Source organism: Pyxicephalus adspersus, chromosome 8 (genome assembly GCF_032062135.1).
Source record: "Pyxicephalus adspersus chromosome 8, UCB_Pads_2.0, whole genome shotgun sequence".
NCBI classification, from domain to species: Eukaryota; Metazoa; Chordata; class Amphibia; order Anura; family Pyxicephalidae; genus Pyxicephalus; species Pyxicephalus adspersus.
Window position 1 is genome coordinate 8,687,743 of NC_092865.1, and position 24,235 is coordinate 8,711,977.

General features: G+C 41.1%; 1 protein-coding gene across 2 annotated transcripts; it reads right to left on the reverse strand.

Annotated features, from left to right (window-relative positions):
• Positions 1–2,986: 2,986 nt before the first annotated feature.
• DEPDC1 (DEP domain containing 1) lies at positions 2,987–22,906 on the reverse strand. 2 transcript variants are annotated; one of them, XM_072419457.1, is made up of 12 exons: positions 22,784–22,906; positions 19,870–20,135; positions 19,040–19,196; positions 17,794–17,915; positions 16,122–16,252; positions 15,615–15,662; positions 14,422–14,562; positions 12,723–13,562; positions 10,410–10,582; positions 8,823–8,999; positions 7,503–7,667; positions 2,987–7,003 (listed from the first exon to the last, which is right to left on the reverse strand). In XM_072419457.1, exons 1-12 carry the CDS (start codon positions 22,829–22,831, stop codon positions 6,863–6,865), a joined length of 2,409 nt encoding a protein of 802 aa, XP_072275558.1. In that variant the 5' UTR covers positions 22,832–22,906; the 3' UTR covers positions 2,987–6,862. The 2 variants fall into 2 exon arrangements, with proteins under 2 accessions (XP_072275558.1, XP_072275559.1); XM_072419458.1 differs by lacking the exon at positions 12,723–13,562.
• Positions 22,907–24,235: the final 1,329 nt, after the last annotated feature.

The window sequence follows — 24,235 nt, forward strand, 5'->3', positions numbered from 1 at the left end:
TACGAGTAACTGTTATAAATCATCATTTGAATGTTACCAGTTATCCATCACTGTCAATAATTATTATAAAGCATTGCAATGTTTTATGGCAATGAATAAAAATGATGAGCTGTCTGTGATTTAAAGTGCATTTTAGGTCATCAACTCTTTTAAAGAACAGGAATTCATTTTCATTTGCAATGAGGAAAAGCTGCACTGTTCTTGCATTACCTATTTATCATAACTGGAGATTACCGACTATCAGATCTCATATATCTGTGGGGTCCTCTATTAGAAATGAGGACAGTGATCAGTATATGGAAGCCAGTGGCGTCACCCTGCAAGAGTTGTTTTTATCAGTTTCATACATTTGGTGATTTCATCTATCCGGTTTGGAAATCAACAGATTTAGTCCATGCTACATCAGTGGTTGGGAAGAGATGGCTAAGCAATGCGAGTACCATCATCGTCAATGACTAGCGATAAAATGACGGGCTGGCATATACTTGTAGCAACCATTAAAATAATTAGAAATAATTTTTGTTCATTTTGATGTTTTGGTATCAGCATAGAAAGAATTACTTCTTGGGTTTTTTCTTTTGCCTCTGCATTGGTTTCATTTGCTTTTTATTATTATTAAAAAACAGAATTTATATAGCGCCAACATATTATGCATTGGCGTTTGTGCCATGTTCGATTCCTTTGCCCTTAGGTTATGTTTAGATAATTGAATGGATAATTCAAACACCATGAACTGGCAGCACTGATGTCACCTCTCCTACTCACCCTTCACCCTCTGTTTTACCAACCCCAATGGATTCCCGACTACTTGTTTGGAAGTAATTGGCCTATTTGGCCTTTTATTACATACAACTCTTTTATCACTTAAACATTTTAACAACAATTTCCAAATACATTCCAGAAAATGCAATTTTCTGGAATTTTCACTCAGGATCTATTTTCTGGCTGCAGGTCCTCGGGGGCGTTACTTTGAACACCACGCCCCTTTTTGTCTGATCATCCTGCTTTCAGGTGCACAGCCCCGCCTCAGGAATGTGACCAATCAGGCAGACGCTCAGCTCACTGAACCTCTGCTGCCATTTTCACCACTGCTTCGGGAAGAGCTACACCTAAGGCAGGTGCTCCCACCACCAGTTGCCCACCATACTGCCCCTAGGGACCCCATCCGCTAACCCAAAATAATAGGGTGGGAGGGAAGAACATTCAGGCCCTCCTTCCCCTCGGTTTAGCCCCTACCTCTTCTCTTTCCCGCACTTTCTTCTAGGTTTGCCTCCGTAGCTCACCCAGCCATCTCCACCTTCCCCCTAAGTCAGTGTCCTGCCAGGTACAAGCTTTAACTTTTTTCACCTACATCCTATTTTTAGCATTTGTTAAGTTGTTGGTTGAACTTTTTTTTGTCCTTTTCAGAAGCCCATAAATGCTGCCTGTGCACTGGCAGAAGGGCATTGATGGATTGTCTGTTGGCAGTTGGCAATGCAATGGAAAGGCTTCTTTGGGAAAAGAATTGTGTAAGGAAAATGTTTCTTTGTCCTAAAACATTATAGAACCTTCCTAAAAATCAGCATTGGCATACCAATGGTGTGCTGCCCGTCCAACTCCCTTGCCGCTCTGCACAAAGTTCCATGGTGTCTTTGCCATTTCTTGATTATATGCAAAATTGTACTTTATTTTGCTATGATGAATACCGCCTACAATACTCATGTGGTGTATCTTCATGGCATTGTGTATGCAGGCTGCACCATCCCTGGTGGCACCATTGGCTGTAGAGTGGTGATGGTGAGTATGGAGTTGTCATTGCGGAGCAGTCATACGCCCTTTCCTGCTTGGGAAGTCATTGACTCATAAAATGGCCCATTTATAAAAATTGGAACAAAACTGTATTTATCAACTCTATTTTTCCCTTATGCCCAGGGCTTTTTTTAAAAGAATTAACTGCTTGCTGGTCGTCCCTTTGTGTGCAGTACAATCAAATCAATGTGTGATGAGAAAACTGACAGCAAGTAGTTAAGTCTCAGGGTGGCAGAGATTCAATCATTCTAGCTTAGGAGTCTTTAAAATCTAATTGCTCCTTTTATAACACAGCATTTATAAAGGGCAATCAGTGCTTTGATCACTATACCAGCACTAGCCTAAATTGGTGATCAGAAGCTCCATATACTTAGATTAATTGATCGGCTTGCCATATTGGAACGTGGTATACACAGTACCCATGGACTTTCAGTGTGGTCATGTGTGCAAACTTTTCAGCACAAATGGCGATCAGGGTGTGGCTGTTCTCCCCAATGCAAAAAGGAATCACCCCAATAATTCATAATTAAGTTTGGATTTGTTCATGTTTGTATAGACCAGCAGAGATCTTGAAACTAGGAGTCTCAAATTCCAAAATGAAACAATGTTCTCTTAGCAAAGGGGACCATGTCTGAGAATAGTAGTTTACAGTGTGCAGATATCTGAAAGTCCATGTGGACAGTTTATTAAGCCTGGAAGTAGTAGCGCACCCTGAATATATTGATGCCCGCTTTGTGTGCACATATCCCAGGCTTTAGGGTGTTATATGGACACACAGTGCTGTCTGCACACTTGGGGTCAACATTAGACCTGCAGTGAGGCAGTCTGCTGCGGGGTCATTTGGGGTCCCAACCTCTCCTCTTTCAAGTGAATGGGAGTAGTTGGAACTTTTTTATGCACTTAGTTGCAGGTAGAGCGTGGCACAGTTTCCATGCACAACGTGTTGCATTTGTCCATGCACATGTGGCCTGAAGATCCGCAGCACAGATTTGTGCAAATCCTTTTGCCGTCGGTGTGTTTTGCCTCTCCTGCTCAGGAAGCAGCCGCACAGTTTTACACCACGGCTCTAAAAGGGTCCTTACTTTCCAATGATAAAATACTTTTTTTTTCTCCAGGAAGGCAGAACATGGCTGTCGTTTTCACTGAGACCAGTATGGATTATCAATGTCCAAGGCTTTAAAACAAAAAAAAGACAAAATATACAAAAATGCATTTATTTGTCAACATTAATAAAAACATGCTTATAACTCTTCCATTTTTTTTATGTTTTGAACATTTTCAAGCAGATGCATAGCAAGAGATTACAAAATTAAGATACAAACTCTGAACACATAAATACAAAGTCAATATTTACAATGGAGTGCAAAATGAAGCAAAGGACAGAATACACAAGAAATGGACAAGACATAGAAAAACAAACAGGTCAGTTTTTATTCGAGGCACTATGGTGGTTAGGTTGTGTATAGAAGTACCTGTGTAAAAAGTTAATGGCAGCCATGCTGTGTGTGACATTAAGTTGTGCGACGAAGTAAAATGTCACTTTAGATCCAGACAGCAGGAATACCAGAGAGGGGTTCTAACCCCTTTACCCACTAGACATATACTTTAAATAGTTATAAAGCAATGGCCTTTGAAGTGTTCAATTTCTAATCAGATTCCAATCAGTTTGCATTGTGTCATTTAGATCGGTCCATCTGTTACACAGACCAATCAGAATCTAATTTTGTAAACAGCTGTAACAGAGGTCACATAAAACCTGGCAGAACTCACAAAATAGCTGCCAGCCTATAAGAGTAAATCAGAATTGCACCCCTTCATTTATAACCCACATGGATTTGTTGCTGCAGTTTGGGGACAGCTGAAGAGGTGAAGCTAGTGCAGACTAATAGGTTCTTTTTATTGTAAACCTGTCACAGGTGGCCATCCTCATTAAAAACAGCACGGAAAAAAAACAAATCAACAGATCCAGAGAAAACTAGAATGATATAAGGTCAACTTCTCCTGCAGAAGTCAACTTCCCCCTGTCTCTGCTACTTGGCCAAAACTTTAGATTGGGCATTGAGATCAAGGGTGATGTTGAGTACCAAAACAGAGGTGGCAGAAATCGTACCAATAGTTGGACCTTGTCTAATGTCTTTATATCTGGATTTACTGATTGATTGTTGTAAGTTTCTTTTTTCTTTTTTGTAAAATGTTTAGTTGACATGCAACAGGCACACCTAAATAAAGACTAAAGCTACATACACACGTCAAATTTTTCTCGCCCGATAATCGGCATCGGCTGGATATCGGGCGAGAATCTGGCGTGTGTACAGCCCACGTCATTCATCATCTGTGGATCCGTCCTGGCGGATCCACGAATGATGAACGATCCTAATGCAAGAGAAGAGGGAGAGCGCGCAGCAGGGAGCCGCTCCGTCGTTCCCCCCCTCCCCCCCTCCATAGAGCAGAACAGTGCTGTATGTACTCGTTCATGCATCTTGCGGTCCTTATCGTTGGAAAGGATCGTGAAAGATCCTTTTCAATGACAAGAATTGCATGTGTGTATGCAGCTTAACCCCCCATACACTTTGCCTTGCTTTCAACAAAAGGTACATGCATCCTGAAGCATAGAATCTGGCTGGTGCTGGGAATAGATTTGGAATCTGGGAACAATGCAATTCCTGGAGTTACATCAGTGGGTACTCAATAGCTAAAAAAGAATTGTTGTGAACCCAGACGACTTGGTGGCAAGGTTGGCGGCTTCAGGGGATGTGACAGACAAAGATTCCTGCACTTGTCATTGCTGCAGGGCACCAAGGTAAACGTGTTCCATAATCCGAACGTATGATTTGCATACTTGCTGATTATGGCAAAAGCTCACCCTTGTTAATGGGGGTTTACTTCCACTTTAAATGTGCATACAAGTCTCTGATAAGAATACAACGCCACGATATATAGCAGTAAAGTGTTGTACCGGTATGAAATAGTTTTCCTTTAGGAGTTCATTACAAAAAAAAAAAAAGGAAGTCAAGTTGTCAAACAGGAAAAAAAAATACATATCTAACAATTACATTCAATATAAAGAAACATAATATTAGAATTGAAAAGGTCACAAAACAGTCAAGAAGATTAAGGTATGCGGGTCACAGTTGCATTTAGGTGCATTAATATTATATTTGAAGCATCTACCAAAGAAAATCTGAATTGGTGTAAAACACATCAAACAAATGCAGCGGAGTGAAGTGAGGTAAGATAGAATATAGTAAACATAAGCAAAGATATCTTTGGCGTAAGGGTGAACATACTTCATTTCACCTTTGGGTAAATACGAACACACAAAAACACTTCAAAGTATGTAAACACCAATTATGTCAGTTCAATATTTCAATTAGAAAAAGAAAGAAGTTTGCCTAATCTCCCCACTTCAAGAAAACACATTGAAGAAAACCTGAGCAAGATATGAGGCTGCTATTCCTAAAGCTGAAGGTTTACCTGCTTATATTTTACCTTCTTTCTTGGTTATGGAATTATCGGTAATAGGAGCCAGTGGCATAATCACTAAGTCTCTGTGCTTTGCCATGCAATAAATGAAGAACAGTGATGGTAGAGGAGGCCGGATGGGTGCTGTACACCACTGCAGTAATATCCAAAATGTGATGCCTCTATGATTAAAATAAAACAAATGCAATTTAATGGAAGAGCTTGGCCAGGGATCATTAAGGTGAGGAGGAAAGTTTTAGATGATGCAGGTGTCCTCCAGCCAAGCTCTTTCTAAATTGCTGAAGTTTCCAGTGAACACTGCAAGAAGCAATTGCAGTACAAGAGAAGAGCCTAAAAAACTTAATGCATGGCTGGAGATCGGCTTGGAAGCCTATTGCTGAAATGAAACCTTACCTAAAAAGCTTACCCTGTAGAGATAATGAATACTCACCTGTTTGCTCCCAGCGTCAATGATTTCTGTAGCAGAGGAAAACACCAGTGCAGAGGATGCGACAGAACCCAAAACTTCTGGTGAAGGATTCCTGGACCGTGCTGTGCTCTGGGTATTGGTCCATATAGCACTGTGGGTTGGGGGTAGGAAGCACAGCATGGAAGACCAGGGATCTGTCACTTCCAGCAGTGTCTGCTGATCTCCAGGCACCGGTATCTCTTCCACAGCAGAAACTTGACAGCACAGCCAGCAGAAAGGAGAGTATTCCATGCATTTGTTGCACATAGGACCAACTTTAGTTGATAAGCCTTATAAATCGAGATCAGCAATTCGGAGTACTAAAGCAACTAGGATCAGAATGAAATCCTGGTTAGTAGATTGAAAGGTGGTCAGTGACTGTAACCTCTAAATATTATTTTAAATAGGTTTCCTCCAAAATTACCTGGCAGGTGTATTAGGATGCACAGAAACCATTAACTGGGGGTGGAGTGGACAGCATTCCCATGCGTTATACTAAAATATTCTATTGTATAATAAAACTAGTGCAAGATTAAAGAGTTGTTTCTCAGGCTGATTGTCCCACAAAGGAAAAAACAATGCACTATGGACAACACTTGAACCTCCTCTACATTATTGATCACCAATAAAGTGGGCCAAAGTGCCTTCCGATTGCATTCAGCCAACAATGTGTCAGAGGTCACTGTGATTTGTCATGTCGAGATAGAAAAGTTGCACCAATACCTGCCAAACTAAGTTTCTTTTAAAATAAACCTGCAGGGCCAGCTATGGCAAGATGGTAGCTTCAGGTCGGTTAGTTTTATGCAGATATCTAAAATAGCTTTTTTTTTTGTTCATTATGACCACTCATGCCAGTCCTCTTCCCCTTATGATTGGCCAAACACAGAAGGTTGCCTATGTGGGCAATAGGAAAGGGATGGATATGCCTATGTTTTGCACAATATACAACTCTAATTTTAAGGCAATAACAGCCAAGGAAATATCTTTTTTTTAGAAGATCTCCAATAAGGGATTTGGCAAAATAAATGCACGAATAAGCATATCCAGGTGTCTTCTGCAAAGGATATATAGGAGAATATATACTCAATGGCCTTCCATGCGAAGTAGAAGAGGGAGAATGTCCTATATTTGCGACTCTTCTAGTCAATATCTTAAATTGCGGAATTTTGGCCTTTTCAGGACCAGCATCGGCTGCTTGATCGTAGGCTTATCTCCAAACAGTTTGGCTTCGCTTTCAGTGGTTGGAAATCGGCTGTGGTATATATCAGGATATTCTTTCTGGAACTGAAGGGAAACCAGAAACATGTTGACGTAAAAATTCTATTCTGTGTTGGTGAAAACAACGAATCCAATTGCAATCAACATCAACTGTCAATCACACTCTCAAACCAGTATAGCAATTGACTATTTGGCAAATGTACCATGCCTAAGTTGAGCACTTCGATCTGTCCTTTCACTCCCTTGCTATTTTTTTTTTTTACTCCTGGTACTTCTGGGTAGGGCCAGAATGTGACTCACTCCTTTCATATGTCATGGGAAGGAGAGAGTCATCAGCCCTGTATAATTTATAGTATATATTATATAATATAGTATAATATAGTCCTGTCCTGATGTCACAGGGGCAGGAGGGATAATAAGCTTAAGTATTAGCACACAGGCAACAAAAACAAGAGATTTCACACTTTTAGACTTTTGTCTTCCGAAACCTGAAAGCTAGCTAATTTCTATTTCATGGAGGAAACATTGGATTAACATTTACTTAGCTGAGTATAGAAGGTCTGACCTGTTTTAGCTTCTTCTTCTTGTCCTTCACAGAGAGGTTTTTGTCTCTGATAATACTTTCCAGCAGCTCCATAATGGCAGCTTGTGACGTCACCACTTTCTGCTCCTCGAATTCCTGCGTGCTTATCTGCTTACAGAAATAAAAGCCTGGAGGCTGGCCCTTCACCTACACAAACAAAAACCACCATTAACAAAAGCAGATGTAGCCAGGGAAGTATTTCTGTGGTTGTCCTTTAAAAACCTTGGGACATCACATGCTGCTACATTATCTGGCATATTCAGAAAGGTTAAGAGTTGGGCTAGGTACACACGTGCAATATTTATCGTTTGAAAATGAACGATCAAGGATTATTCCCGACTATTTTGAATGATAGTATTGTGCACAATTCTGTACATGCTGTAACGATATGATCGTTCAAATATAATCCACCAATAACGTACACAGGCTAGATATGATCAATTGAGCGATGCAGGAAGTGACATGTAAAAGGGAAAGTGTAACACAGAACAATCCACGATCACTGAACGACCGTACATACAATAGATTACAAACGATCATCGCCCAATCAGATCCACTGGAACCGTTGTTTCCAGCAAGATTCCGCGTTCATCGGCGTTGTTGTGCACTTTTTTTGTTAGCAATTATCGATCTGTCGTGGATCGTTCGTTGCCAACGACAATTATTGCACATGTGTACGCAGCCTAACAGAAAGCAAGGGTCATTGTGTGCAGCATGTTCCCCCCCCAGACATCCAGCATGCTCCCTGCTCAGCAAAACAATAGTTCTGCAGTTCTCCATGCTGATTAGTAAACCTAGAACTCTCATAAAGCATGGGTGCATTGGACCCCCGCAGCAAGAAATCTAATGCAGTCATTTACCAAACTTAAGGCTACGTACACACTTGCAATGGTTCTCGTTTGATAATCGGCTCAGGGTCGATATCAGCCAAGAATCTGGCATGTGTACAGGGCCATCTTGGCGGATCTACGGATGATGAACAATTTAAACAGAAGTGAAGGGAGACAGCGTGCAGCTGGGTGCCGCTTCATCGTTCTCCCCCTCCCGTCGTTGGAAAAGATTGTGAAAGATCCTTTCCAACGACAATTATTGCACGTGTGTATGCCGTCTATTGTTTGTGAGACTGACTACTGTAACCAACATCTGTTGAGGAAAAGAAATATAAGTAGGAAAAGAAAAACTCCCCCTGGGTTGTGTGAAAGTTTTCTAAAAGATCCAATGTCTCAGAAAAAGGACAAAATTAATGCCCAGAAAAAGTAAGCTCCCCACACTCCCCAAGCTGCTTCTAGAAGGGTCACCTACACGAGGTCTTTGGAGGTACTGAATATGATCCTGGACTGCTGTCTGTAGATAGCAGGGCACTTGTAGGACCTCTTGGTGATGATCCATGAGGAAGGAGACCAGTCTGGTAGCAAGTAATTCATCCAAATCCACTTCCTCAGCACAGCACAGAACACATCGGGAGAAAGTCTGGATCATCTGTAAGGACAGGACACCACAGAAAAATGAAAGCCTTACAATAAAAGAGTTTAAGAGCAACATATTTTACTTTAGACACAACATATCCAAAAAGATGTGGATCCCCTTCAGAGTTGCTTTCAGTTAAAGCTGCCGGTAATACTTTGACAAAGATATTTCAAAATAATGTCCAAATTTGTGGCAGCGGTTTGGTGAAGACTTTTCTGTTCCAACATGACTGTGCTCTTATGCAAAAGCCATCTCCATAAGGACACATAGCTGGGAAGGTCAGGAGTCCATTACAATATGTCCCTGGCACCAATGTGCTGTCTAAATACAGTGGTACCTTGGTATAAGTCCTTAATCTGTTCCAGATCCTTGGACTTATACCAAACACTTTTTCCCATAAGAAATAAAAGAATAATGAATAATCCGTTTCCTTGAAAAAAAATCCTATTGTTATTGGCATATTATACATTAATGGAGCTGTATAAAATAATGTAAACACTGCTTAATACTAAAATACATAAATACAAAATGCATCTAGATGAAATAAATGAACATTTAACCTCACTTTATCTTGGTGAGAATAGTTGAGTGCCTACTAGGATGGTGCTGAGAAGGGAGGAGGAGATGTTCTGTAATTCACAGAGTTATAGTGCGGGTTGTTCACTGAATGGTAGCAACTGGCGTACTAACACTCGTGGGCAGTCGAGGATTTGTCTCGAGAGAGGTAAATAAGGGTAGCGCCCGGTGTTGTGACTCATTTTGACCCATACAAGTTCTAGCACAAAGGTTGTATACCAAGCAAAAATTTGTGTGTACAAACAGGACTTGGTATACCAAGTTGGACTTATTCCAAAGCAGAGTTATACCAAGTTGGACTGTACTATGTCTACTCCATACAGTCAGTTCAGGATAAAGATAACCGTTTATGCTGAGCTTTAAAAAGCAAGTGCAGCAAGACAACTGGATATTACCAATTTGCATATCCTTGTCAAGTAGTAAAGCTTTAAAACAAGACACTACCCGGTCCTTTTTAACAGCATGTATTATTACATATACTAGAGATACAGGAGGGAAAGATGGTTTAACGTATGTTTACAGCTTTTTGATGAGCAATACAGTTATATTGCATGCATGTTTGATTTAAAGTTAAAGTAAGCCTTTTCTATAAACTTTAGTCTTCGGGCATGCAGCTTTAAGTTGGGTTTTGGGTATATCAGACATAATAAACACAAGCAGAAAATATACAAAAGCAACAATAAAACGGTTTGTATAGAAATTTGTAGACAGAAGATCAGCAACACAGGGAACCTACAAACACAGCATATAGGGCCTGCTTTAGTACAGAAATTATGGTGTTTGCGCTAAAGGTGGGCAACCTGTGACCAAACATCAAATCTTGTGATCAGCAAACCAACTACTTACCAGAGATCTGGTGCCCATGGCATCATGAAGTCGTGGCATATCTACGTTCTGGCTCATACGGGAGATCATCCTCATCAGCAGCTGCAGTTTCCTGCGGTTTGGAGGTGGAAGCAGCAAGCAGCACAGCTGCAGGGCATCTATGGCCACTCTTTCCAGGTGAGGCTGCAGCAAGCCTGACAATAAATCACACAGAGGATTAGTGGCCGGCTAAAGCAATGGTTGGCAACTCGTGACCAGTCTAGGAAAGTGGCAGCCAATTCTGATAGCCTCTTGCTACTGACAAAAAGACAACATCAGCGAGGAAGCCACCGAACCGAAAATACAGCATACGTATGAAATATGCAAACCTTTAAAAATATTAAGGTATACAGAAGACTATGATCAGCTAAACTAATTTAGTTGGCATCCAAATACTGGTAAGCTGCAAAATTCATTTTTGTTTAATATACTTTAAAGCCTAACTGACATTCCATTACTGCAAAAAAGGTGGTAGAATCAGTTTTAGTTTCACTTTCCCATGGTGGCAAAAACTTATTTACCCTATGCTGGCAACACTTAATGTTGCACCTGAGCTCTGGCACACAAGCAGTGGCATGGGTATCTAAGGTACCCCTTGAACACTGCTCCAAACAGGGCATGTCAGACCACTGGCAACCCAAGCCAATGCTTTCTATGGCATTTCAGTATTCTTATTACTGCTAACACTGGGTACTTTTACCCTTTTTTCAGTCTTTTTGGTCTGACTGCATCACTGCAATATACAGGGTTAACATTTCCTTTACCATATGAGCACAAGATAAAAGTTTCTGATTATTCTTCATTAGTCATTCTCTTCAGTTATGCCATTGAAAACTAAGCTCCCAACATGCCAATGACAGTTTATTTTTTGGAAGTCCAAATGGTTATCTACAGCTGTCAATGGAACGCCTACATTTTTCCCATTGGGCATATCTGCCACAGCCTGTGGAAGCAAAAAGAAAGAAAGATGGAAACTGAATACTTATTTCCAGATTTCCTTATGCCATGGTCATGACTAACAATATACCCTGCCAGCTAATATGAGAAAGATGCCTGCTGGCACCCACAGGGGAACAGACTACTCAATTTACATCCCCTGCATCGAGGAGCCAAAATATTCCAAAACGGTTCTAAATGTTATCCTGGATTTCAGGTTCGGTGGCCTCTACATTAAAGACAAAAAGCATGAATAACAAAAAAATTAATTGTATTATTGTACCATTAAACAATCATTGGACTTGTTTAATGCTCCATATCCTGTACAATTAAAGTACATAGCAATTAAGTGAATTTCATAAAATGATTACAGTTTGACCCGTTTGCCGAATACACTTAGATAGAGGAAAAAAAACAAAAGCAGCAAGAAACAAAAATGATTCTGCTGTGCAAAAAGAGCCACCTTCATTTAGAATATTAAAGAAAAATGGACTTAAATAAAAGATTATTGATAGAAGACTGAGCCTACCTATTGAATAAACAAGGCATACCAAAAACACATCGACGTGTTCAGAGTCTTACAGTAAGTTTTCTTTGTAAATCAGCCGGCTTCCTGCCATCATGCTGTAGAGAAGAACCCTTGTGCTCTTTTTTTGACCATTTTAATGAGACAAGAAGTTACATGACAATTCCTAATTGTTAGAGTTTTCAAAAACAGATAAGGGTTAGGATTTCAATTGGGACTTTGGAAAGATATTCTTTTACCTCCTGCTGCATCTCCTGGCATGAAATAATTTTACCCTAAAAAAAGATGTTAAAGGTTTGTGCAAAGCTGCAATTTATTATTGGTCAATTTTTGAGGTTTTACACTGAAAAGCACTTTCATCAAGTTCTTTGAAAAAGTCATTTTGCAGTGCAAAACATGCCAATAGTGCAAAATTCAAAAGTTACAGCAGCCTGAAGTTTAGTGGTTAATTTTCCATGTGATCTGTCAGAATGTAATGAGCCTGACCAGCATCCAAGGATTTTACCGTTTTTTTTCCTGGACCTCCTGGCTACTTCTATGCTACCTTGCTAAGCAAATCTTTTGGGGGAAACTTAAAAAAAAAAGTGTTAGGTGATTAGGTAACCATCCAGTATCTACGACAAGGTTAGTTTTGCATGGACCAACTTGCCCATTCTTAGTTAAGCGATGCAGGACACAAAGCATGCACTACATAAAAAGCCAACAGACAAAGATAAAAGGAAAAACAAGACATGGTGCGTTAGGTGAAAAGCAGAAGCGCAGCATGCAGTATGATCATGCAATGTGTTGTGGTTCTCACGTCTTAATCATGCAACAAACCATGTTAATCTTACTTGGCGTGCCAGTGCAGGGCTGAGAAGCGTGCAGTATAGAAGAGCTGGAAGTGAGAAGGGAACTGGAGAGCTCCATAGTACTCTGACACAAACGTTTGGTGACCGTGATATCTGAATTGGTCGTTTCCATCATCTCAATAGCACTCAACCGCTTCTGTAGCCGACTTTGTGCAGACTGGGTGGGTTTGACTGTAATCTCGGCAACGGGAGCGTTTCTACTAGAGCAAGGGCCAAGACAGTCACCCAGACTTTGTGATCTGGGAAGTCTTCTGAAATCGGGTATAGAATTGTATCTGTCCGCATTAGGCTGATGTTGCGACTGTTGGTCAGGAGGCTGAAAATATTGTGCATTTCCTCCTGAGACAGCAAAATTGTCCCCTGATGGCAGCAGGTTTGGAAAGCAAGGTTTTGAATTTGGAGAAGAGTCACTGACGCTGCCTTCAGTACTGGAATAGGACACATCAGCAATGCCTTCTAAGGAGCAGCTGCGTACACAGACTTTGTAAGGCTGGCTGGAATCTTTTCTAGAAACAGAGAGATTCTGGCAACTGCCACCAATGACCCTGCTGCCCCTTGACGGTCTATTGAGCGTGCCGTACGGCTGGGTCTTGTAAAGGGGGAAATCCTGGTGCTCCCGGCCAATCTCACCAAAAGCATCAATGTCATCTTGCTCCTCTTCATTGGGAACTTTGCGCACCAAGCTAAGCAGAAGGCATTCTGTGGACTTAAAGTTGGTGTCCCCCAGCTGCGATTGTTCAGATTGCTGCGACCTAGAAGCTCCCTTCTTTAGTTTATGTTTCGAGTTGCGCCTGTGGGGTACTGTAATGTAGCCACATACGACTATCAAGGAATGAAATACACGTTAAATATGCTGAAGGAATGAGAGTGGAACAAATATTGCAGGCAAAATATTAGTAAGGACAGCAGTGCCAAAACAGATATTTGCAAGGCAAATTGTATTAAAAAGCAATGCTATCAATAAAAAGTTTTTCAAGTTAGAGTTCAGATAAAAAAAAAAAAAAAAAAATAGTGCAATCTAGAACTCAATTGAACTTTCAGTGTAAGATCAGCTCAATATATTCTGTGTGCAAAAAACCAAAAAGGTGTTCAAAAGTCTGTCCCCCCCCTAATTTAGAAAGCAGCCACAGCCCAATAAGGAAAGCCTGTCAGCATGCAGCAGCAAATGATTCTAGCTCTCTGCAAAAAAGCAGTGGTCTTTCTGCAGGGATCTTCACACCCCCGCTGAGTATGAGCAAAAGCATTTCAATTAGCAAGGGGCATGAGCTTTGGTGAGCTCCAGCATCCCGGTGGGGGACAAGCTCTTTTTATTCAGGTTGTGGCTGTCAAAAGACGCTGAACACATTTTTGATGCACCTGGTATGTATTTAGCAGATTTAAACTAAGAGTTTAATTCAGCTTAGAAAAAAATAGATGCTAAAAAAACAACTTACAGCCAAATGCAGAGTTGGAAATAAAGAAACAAAATAAAAAAAAAAATCCCACTGGTTTAAGCTTGTTAGGTGCAAACTGATGCTCATTAGCACCTACAAAAGCTCTATGGTAGCAGCATGTTGTAATGCACAAGCTTGCCATCTGCGGACAGCCTGGATGCGTATTAGGATGTAGGGCGAAGCTTCCAAAAAAATGGCTACACAGATGGATTTTGCCAGGGCTGCAGACATTTAACGTACGTACATACCCAAAATATTCACAAAGAGCTCATAGTACTCGTAGGTAAGAAGGGGCCCCGGAAGGTTCAGGAAATAGTCAGCCACTGTTCTGAACACATCGCGTTCAAATCCAGGATAGGAGGGCTGGCTCAGATCGTTGTTTCTGGGCCCTAAAGACAAAATAAATACATGAAGTTATAAAGAGCATTAACTTAAGATGTGCAATAAACAAAAACCCAAAAGACAAAGTGGGAAAACTGCTAAATGTAAGCAGCTATAATTCTACCAATAACCGTGCCTAGGCAGTCCTGTCCAGTAGCTTCATTAACTGCATATCTGCAGCATGAGATCATCCGATGCTTCTGATTACTAGGCTATATGGAGAGGACACTACAGTGCTGCTCACCTGAAGACCCATAGTGTAAGGATCACATAACTTTTTTTTTAATAAGTCTGTGGATCTTTGCTTCCTCCACCTTTATCTTTTTGATGAGTTCATGGCTCATGGCATCTAGATATGCAATACATTAGATTTTTATACTCAACAAGGCCTATTTCTGTATCAATTCCCCATAAAATATACAAATCAAGTGAAGTGGCCCGATAGTCATTATTGACTCCTTGTTTTCTCTTTAGCAGGGAGCTTAGCAACTTCCATGTACCAACAGGTTCCACATTTTTATCAAGCACACATAATATAATACATAATATATATAAACTCTGGAATCTTTACCCCCATTACTGACTTTTCAGGGAGTGTGGAAGCAGCCATACTGGTGGAGGAGCAGGGCTTTGCATGCTCAAGACAGAGCCTCCAAGAACAGCAAAGTACTAATAATTCCAAATCTCTCTCCAAATTTCCCAACATTAGCAGTGTCGCATATCGTAGATGCAGTGCAACTTTCCAGGAGGAATTCAAGATAAAGTACATTTCTCAGCTAACTACATAGGCACAATTAACACTTCTAGAAGTTTTCTGTACAACAGCTTCACTTTTGGAGTTTAGTTCCACCTTAAAATTGCAGCATGAAACCTTTATAAACGGAGCAGCAATATAAAAAAAAAAAAAAAAAGGTAATGTTGGTCTCAACATCAAAGGGGATAATCGGAAGAGACAGACGGCCCTTCTTTCAATGCAAGAATTCAAAGTGACTTATACAGGCAATCAATTACTTCAGACATGACTTGTGCAGACTGAGCAAATGCATAAATCTATACTTACAGTTTGCCAGACATTTCATAGCAGACAGAACCCAGTGAGGTAGATCATCTAAAAAAAGAGGCATCAATATCATTCACATTTGAACCAGTATCTTTCCCCCAAGTGATATTAAAATAAAGTATTGCATACAGCACAAGACAAGTTTGGTGCAAGCCCATCAATAGGCATATCAATTGTGGAAGGAAACAGGTGAACAGGAGCAAAAAATGATAAAACCTCACATTAAATGTGCACTCAGGGGCACCAATACTGCAAAGAAGATGATCACTAAGGGTGGCCATACACCTGGCATAACTGGCATGCACCCATCAACTAACCCAAAATGGGTTTGATCAGGAAAAAAATAGACATTCACAATAAATGTTCAATCCACATAATGATCAGAAAGGCCCAAATATTTAATGGATTTCTGATAAATTTTACATTTTTTTTAATCTCATGTCTAAGCTATTTAGAAAAAACATTTGCCACCTTAAGATGCATTGGATAAAGAAAAATGAGACCAACCTGTCTTATCTTGTAGAAAGACCACTCCGTGTTTGCTTGTATGGGTCATATTGTACATGATGTGGGCTGGATTTATCTGTGCCGGATTCAACACCTCATCCAGCGATGGCAAGGCCAGGATTTTCTGCAGACTAGTTAGAATAAAACAGTCATCAGATAATTATAACATTCAGAAGTCAAGACAGCAGACCAACACTGACCTGTCAAAAAAAATATTGAATATACGAGGGGGTGCTGAGAAGTTCATGGCTTTGCCCCCTTCCAGATGAAATAGAAAAATGGGTATGGGGGCATATGACAGCCTAATATCTTAGTATGTAACAAATATCAGGTCTTTGTGATTCTTAAAACAGTTTTTTCTTTTAGTGAGAAGCTGTGATAGCGGAGGCACAAGCAAGTTTCATGTCGTTGGCGTTACAGGCCGTCATGAAGTTTTTGTTTCTCCAGGAAAAGTCAGTAAAGGACATTCACACCGAGATGTCACAAACACTGGGGGAGAAGTATCCTTCCTACAGCACCAAAACCTGGATATCCTGTTTCAAGACTGGGCATTCCACCGTTGAAGATGAGCCCTGCAGTGGGCGCCCCCCAACCTCCACTGACCCGGCAACCTGCAATGCTGTCCATGAGCTGATTATTGATGACTGGCGATTATCCACAAAAAAGATAGCCCAGATAACTGACATCTCACGGCAGCGTGTTGGGTTTGTTATCACCACTATCCTAGACATGCGCAAGCTTTCAGCAGAGTGGGTTCCAAAATGTTTGAACAGTGATCAGAAGAAGGAACGAGTTGAAACATCCACAGCTGTTTTGGCCCTTTTTGAAGCTGCACAGGACTTTTTGGCTGGGTTATTGACTGAGGATGAAACCTGCCTCCACATCTCTGATCCTGAAACCAAGGAACAGTCAAAGGAATGGCGCCACAGCAGGTCTCCGCGGCCGAAGAAGTTTCAAACCCAGAATTCGGCCGTTTTCTGGGACAAAGACGGTATTCTGGCAGTGGACTACCTACCTCAGGGCTCTAGTATCACTGGACAGTATTATGCTAACCTCCTGGGCCAGCTGAAGGAGGCAATTAGGATGAAACGCTATGGAAAGTTGACCAAAGGGATCCTTTTTTTTCCAGAACAATGCACCCGCTCACACGTCCAACATTGTGGCTGCCAAATTGAACATCCTGGGTTTCCAATTGGTCCACCATCCCCCCTACTCACCTGACCCCTTTGGACTATTATCTGTTCCCAAATTTGAAGAAACACCTGAAGGGGCAACGTTTTGAGGACATTTCTGACGTCAAAGATGCTGCTGAGAGCTGGTTTGCAGCCCAATCAAAGGGGAAATATGTTGAATAAATGTGTTATTTCATAACTCTTATTTCTGGGCTAAGCCAGGAACTTCTCAGCACCCCTCGTATAATAGTAATTCTGTACACACACACACATGCATATTTATCCACATTCTTCCTATTTCTTTACAAATTGTGCTGCAAATTGATGCACAGAATGAAGTGAGTGACAACAGCATAAAACACTGATATAAGCTGCAGATCTGGAATTGAGGAGCAGGTAGGTCTTGGCCCCCGGAGTATATTACCCCTTTCATTGAAGTGTTATTAGCATTTTTATTATGTGCCTTATTGTGTGTAAGAATATTAAAAGAGGAATCTTACTGGTTCAAGGTGATGTTTCCCCAGATATCTTCAATATCTTTCTTCGTCAGTTCCTTGGGGCCACCTTCATCACCACCTTGACCTTCTTCCATCATATCCACCTGCCCATTCTCTTGTTCACCCTGTAGAGACCCAGAAATGAATGAAGTAGTATTAGTCCAACTACAATTTGTTTTAAGGTTTGACAAATTCCAAATAACTTAATGATTCCTTGTTAAGGGCCTCACTGCCTGGATCTTTCACATTCATGTTCCTAGCTTTAAACATCTGTCCTGGTAATCAATTTGTATAATCTCTTGGGTTTAGAATTTATATTTTTAAGAAGGCTGAAAACACAGGTTTTAGCATAGAACAACTATGTTGAAATAAAAATCAGAAGCGGCCAGGGATTTCATAGATGAGATCCAAGACCCAATATAAGCTCAGTCTAGTGAATACCTGTGTTTGCTCACCCTAATTCTCACTCTTCTGCATCAAAACTTGATTGCATGCATCTCCACGTCCCAGAGATTACAGCCCTGGACAGATTTCTGTTGCTGGTGAATCTTTTGTGATCATTTCCAATGACAGGAGAATGAATGAGCTCTGTACACCTAGAGTTCTCCTGTTTTATAGAGAGCAGAGGATAAGCAAGGCACCTCGCTGTATCCCCCCCCCGAAGTATGCATGTTGGGGAAGCTCCTAGGTTTTCACCTGAGCCATTCACAACTATTCATCAATGACAATGTTCTAGCATGTAGCTTAAAGTGTACCTAAACTCAGAATTTTCACTTTACATAAAAGGGTAGACAACCGCCAGCACCGCCCCCTTACTCTCTGATGCCTAGGCGAACGAGAATGAATGGGAGCGTAAAGCCCCCCCCAGGATACCTACGTCACACATCCCGGGAGGCTCTTGGGTGCTCCTTCTGCGCATGCACCAGCACTTCGGGTATGCGCAGAAGCAGCCTTTTCGTGCAAAGATAAAAATTTGTCGATCTTACGCATTCGCAGTGAGATCAGCAAGTTTTTATTCCATCCTACATCACCCAATCTTGCGCTTGGATCAGGTGACGTAGGATGAAGAACCTGGAAGAATAGCAGAAGATGGCCGCCGGATAGATCGGAACTGCCCAGCGGGATTGAAGGCAAGTGTATTTTTTTATTTAAAGGTAGTTTTCAGTTTAGTTACTGTTTAAGTCCTTCTTTATTACAAAGTACACAACTACCCTGGGCAATAGTGTTTGGTAATAAATGTCTCACTTACCTGGCTATCCACAGAGCTTTGTCTTTTCGGTGTCTTTTTGGAGAAATGCGGCATTTTAAACAGATTGTCCTTCTCTTTGAAGACATTTTCTAAACTGCTTTGTTTCCAAAGAGGTTGTCGGTTTGGAATGGTCTTTACAGGAGAAGTAGAAGGGAACCTACATAAGGGTTGAAGAGTACAATATTGCATTGGTATGCATACATCCACGTTATTATATAGCGCCAACATATTACAGAGCGCTGAACGTCAAATAGACAATAACACAGGTGTAGGAGAGGACCCTGCCCGAAAGCGCTTACAATCTAAGAGGTGGGGGAAGAAGTACACAATAGGAGAGGAGATATGGAATGGTTGGTGAGTGGTAGAGACAGAATACGGGTAGGTGAGGTTGAAAAGATGGGATGAGTGCTCTTTTAAATGAGCAAGTAGGAGCAAACCTAGGGGTAATTATTGAAAAGTCTTGGAGCCGTGCGTGTGATGAGGTTATGAGTGAGGAAGTCATTAGTAGGTCATTGGAGGAGAGGAGAGAGCGGCTGGGGGAGTATTTTTCTATCAGGTCAGAAAGGTAAGTGGGACAAGAACTGTGGAGGGATTGAAGGCAAAGCACAGGAGCTTGGATTTGATTCTAAGGTGAAATGGAAGACAGTGTAGAGATCTTCAAAGAGATGCAGCAGAGGAGCGGTGGGAAGGATGGCTGAGTCTGGCTGCAGCATTCATAATAGATTGTAGAGGAGAGAGTCAGGTTAGTGGAATACCAGACAGGAGGAGGAGGAGGTTACAGTAGTCCAGACAACATTTGCATAAAAACCTCCATGGCTGGCCTATGATACCTGTACAGGCAGTGGTTATCTTCCAGGTCCTCAGTGCCCCAGCGCCCCTTCAGGTCCTCAATCACATGATTCTTTAGGAACTTCCTAAGAAGCTGAATGGTCTGCTGCCTGGTCACTTCAGCCCCGAAATTGTTGTTATTCCTCAGCAGCTGATGGAGCCAATCTATGGCCTCGGAGGCTGTGAAACAGTTTCCATAAGTCTTAAAGTGTTGTCTGTGCTTCTTTAAGGGCATCCCAGCCCGAAAATACTTTGTCACTTCATTCCACTGCAAGGAAAGGAATTTGTATTAGTCTAACCCTGAGTTTATGTTACATTGAAAATATTTGCTGAAGACCATTTCATACATTGGAGCCCAACAAGAAGACAAGGAGCCCATCACACATCAGAGGTAGGAGGAATACGTGGGACGATATAGTACATTGAAGACCAACAAGAAGTTAATCTCACATCAGAGGTAGGTGGAATTCCAGGAATCATGTCATACATTGGAGACCAATGACCAAGACGAGGAGGTCATCACACATAAGAGGTGAGAGCATAACAAGGGATCCTTTAATAGATTGTAGACCAACAAGAAGCCCATCATAAATCAGAGGTAAGAGGGATACAAGCGATCATTCCATACATTGGAGACTAACAAGGAGCCCATCACACATCAGAGGTGAGAGAGATACGAGGGATCATTTTGTACACTGAAGACAAGAAGATAAGGAGCCCATCACACATCAGAGGTAGGAGGAATACGTGGGATCATATATTTTGGTAACCAACAAGAAGTTCATCACATATCAGAGGTATGAGGGATTCCAGGGATCATGTCATACATTGGAGACCAATGACCAAGACAAGGACGTCATCACACATCAGAGAGGGATACAAGGGATCATTTCATACATTGGAGACTAACAAGAAGCCCATCAAACTTCAAAGATGGGAGGGATACCAAGGATCATTCCATGCATTGCAGACCAACAAGAAAACAGGGAGGTCATCACACATAAGAGGTGAGAGGGATATGAGCGATTATTTCAGAGATTGGAGACCAAGGAGATTTTCACACATCAAAGATGGGACGGACACCAAGGATCATTTGATACATTGCAGACCAACAAGAGGAGCCTATCACACATTAGGAGGTTAAAGGGATATGAGGGATCATTTCAAACATTGGGGACCAATATAGAGCCAGTCACACATCAGAGGTGAGAAGGATAATTTTGTACATTGAAGACCAACAAGAAGACAAGGAGCCCATCACACATCAGAGGTGGGTGGAACACGTGGGATCATATCATACTTTGGTGACCAACAAAAAACAAGAAGTTCACCACACATCAGAGGTAGGTGGGATTCCAGGGATCATGTCATACATTGGAGACCAATGACCACGACAAGGAGGTCATCACACATCAGAGAGGGTAATGAGGAATCATTTCATACATTGGAGACCAACAAGAAGCGCATCATAAATCAGAGGGGAGAAGGATACAAAGGATTATTTCATACATTGGAGGTTAACAAGGAGCCAATCACATTTCAAAGATGGGAGGGATACCAAGGATCATTCCATACATTGCAGACCAACAAGAATACGAGGAGCCAATCACATATCCGAGGTAGGAGGAAAATGTGGGATCATATCAAACTTTGGTGACCAACAAAAAAATCATCATACATCAGAGGTGGGTGGGATTCCAGGGATCATGTCATACATTGCAGCCCAACAATAAAACAAGATGGTCATCAAATATCAGAGGTGAGAGAGATATGAGCGATCATTTCATAGATTGGAGACTAACAAAGAGATTATCACACATCAAAGATGGGAGGGATACCAAGGATCACTTCATACATTGCAGACCTACAAGACTTCAAGGAGCCAATCACATATCAGAGGTTAAAGGGATACGAGGGATCATTTCATACATTGGAGACCAACAAGGAGCCAATCACACAGGTGAGAGGGATAATTTTGTACATTGAAGACCAACAAGAAAACAAGAAGTTCATCACACATCAGAGGTAGGAGGGATTCCAGGGATCATGTCATACATTGGAGACCAATGACCAAGACAAGGAGGTCATCACACATTAGAGAGGGTAATGAGGAGTCATTTCATACATTGGAGACCAACAAGAAGACAAGGAGCCAATCACACATTAGAAGTGGGAGGAATACGTGGGATCATATCATACTTTGGTGACCAACAAGAAAAGAAGAGAAGATAAGAGAAGAAAAAAAAACAGAAGAAAATAAATTCATCATACATCAGAGGTGAGAGGGTAACGAGAGATCTTGGACAAGTCTTTGATAAAGCTAATACAGTAATAGGCATATATATAGCATTTCTGGGACATTCTTCCCTGGGATTGTACTCTGTACAGCACTATGGCCCATGGTGGTGCCTTGGGAATAAAAAATATCAATGCTGTAGGGATCTGACATGTATATTACAGACAGATCTGGTGTCACATATATATATAGTACATACTGTATGATTGTCACATATTATTATATATATAGCATAGTAAAGGCAATGCTAAGTGTCACATTATATATCAGTGTTACATCATATTATATATATATATATATATATATATATATATATATATATATATATATATATATATATACACATACACACACACACACACATATATATATTTGCTTTTTGTCTTTTTCCAACTATGAATATATGTATATAGTAAAACACACAACACATACCGGTATATATAATAAAACACACTAATATAAACATATATAATATTATATATATGTATAGTACAGACAAAGTGTCATATTATAATATATATAAATATAAAACACACCAATATAAATATATATAATACATAAGACCGACCCATTCATAAAGCACAGCCACCCTCTATAACAATCTCACACACGCTATTTACCAGCTTGGTAGCCCGGTACGGTCCCGGGGTGATGATCCGCCCCTCCATCTCCCGGTCTCGATGTCCCGAGCCGCCTGCGGCTCTTTAATTCACTTTTAACACGTGACCTCCCGAACTCTACACTCAACCGTCCACCGAAGAGTTTGAAAAGTGTACCTAGAAAGTGATGTGCTGCGATTGGCTAAATTAGAAGCACACGTGACACTTGTCACCAATGAGCGCTGAGAGGGGACTCAGAGTTTGTGCCGGCTGCTGGAAGTAGGCGGAGTTATGGGCGTAGAATATTATACAAATAGGTGTGGGCGGGGCTGTATAGCTGATCTGTCCGCAAAGTTCTTCTGTGAACGTCATTGACAGGTTGTGTTGTACTTTATAGCCACGCCCACAAGGTGTGGTGTCTGTATAAGCCCCGCCCTAGGTGTGCTGGCTGTATATAAAGCTTGCGAGCCCGCAGCCAGCCAGTGCAGAATGAAACATTTAGGCTCGGTGTACACGATGGGTTTTAAAAACGCATGTAAACGGTCCTACTGCCTTTTTATGTGTTTTTATGCACTTTTATTAGCATTTTAAAGTTAGCCTTTGCATCTATGCTGCGTTTTCCTGTCTTTTTAAGGCGTTTATGTTTCAAGTGCTTAAAAATATGGGAGAACGTCCTATTGAAATCAATGGAAGCGTTTACTCCCTTTTTTCCACATTTTTGGGTGTTTAATTTTTTTAAACGTTGTAAGCAATGTTATAGACGACGCTCATAATGCTCCTCAAGAAAAAGACCTGGTGTAGATCAGCCCATTGGAATGCATGGGAATGTCAAACATGGGCTTCTGAAGCCTCAGGTTAAACACTGGGGGATAGTAAGGTTCATTAGATTGTAAGCTCTTCAGGACAGGGTCTCTCCTCCTGTGTTGTATCCGTTTCTGTCTGTCATTTGCAACCACTATTTAATGTACAGCGCTGCGTAATATGTTGGTGCTATATAAATCCTGTTTAATAATAATAATATTCAGACTAGAAAGCCCCAGCTGCATAATAGCCACCCCAAGGGGCAGATCCTTGATGCCCTGGGTCATTGGATAAGAATAAAGGATGCTCAGGTTTATTAAATCTAGAAGAGGATCAGAAGCTGGAGATTGTAGTGTACTGTCTGTAGGGGAACAAATATGCCAAAAATGAACTTATTGTCAAAATAAAAAGAATTGCAAAGCCTGACATTAACTAAATGCCATCATGAGAAGCTCCAAAATCTGACCTTTTATTTGGGTTTTCCTACAGATGTCTCCAGTTGAAAGGCAGGGGTCAGGGGTAACTTTATCTATACCCCTAGGGGTATCTTCAGCTATTCTACAAAGCAAAAAGTTTCATGTGACTCATTCTAACCCTGCGGAAAACACTTATTAATATAATAAGAAATGAGTACAAGATGACATTTTCTTGTGCATACAAACACTGGCAGAC

Bases quoted from the DNA above. Each gene is read 5' to 3' on its own strand.
- DEPDC1 (XM_072419457.1), bottom strand. From the start codon at position 22,831: ATGGAGGGGCGGATCATCACCCCGGGACCGTACCGGGCTACCAAGCTG. The intron at 17,916-19,039 runs GTAAGTGAGACA...GGGTCTCTACAG, and splicing joins AAAGCTCTGTGGATAGCCAG to GGTGAACAAGAGAATGGGCA. The intron at 10,583-12,722 runs GTAAGATTAACA...ATTTATTGTCAG, and splicing joins GCCCTGCACTGGCACGCCAA to GCTTGCTGCAGCCTCACCTG.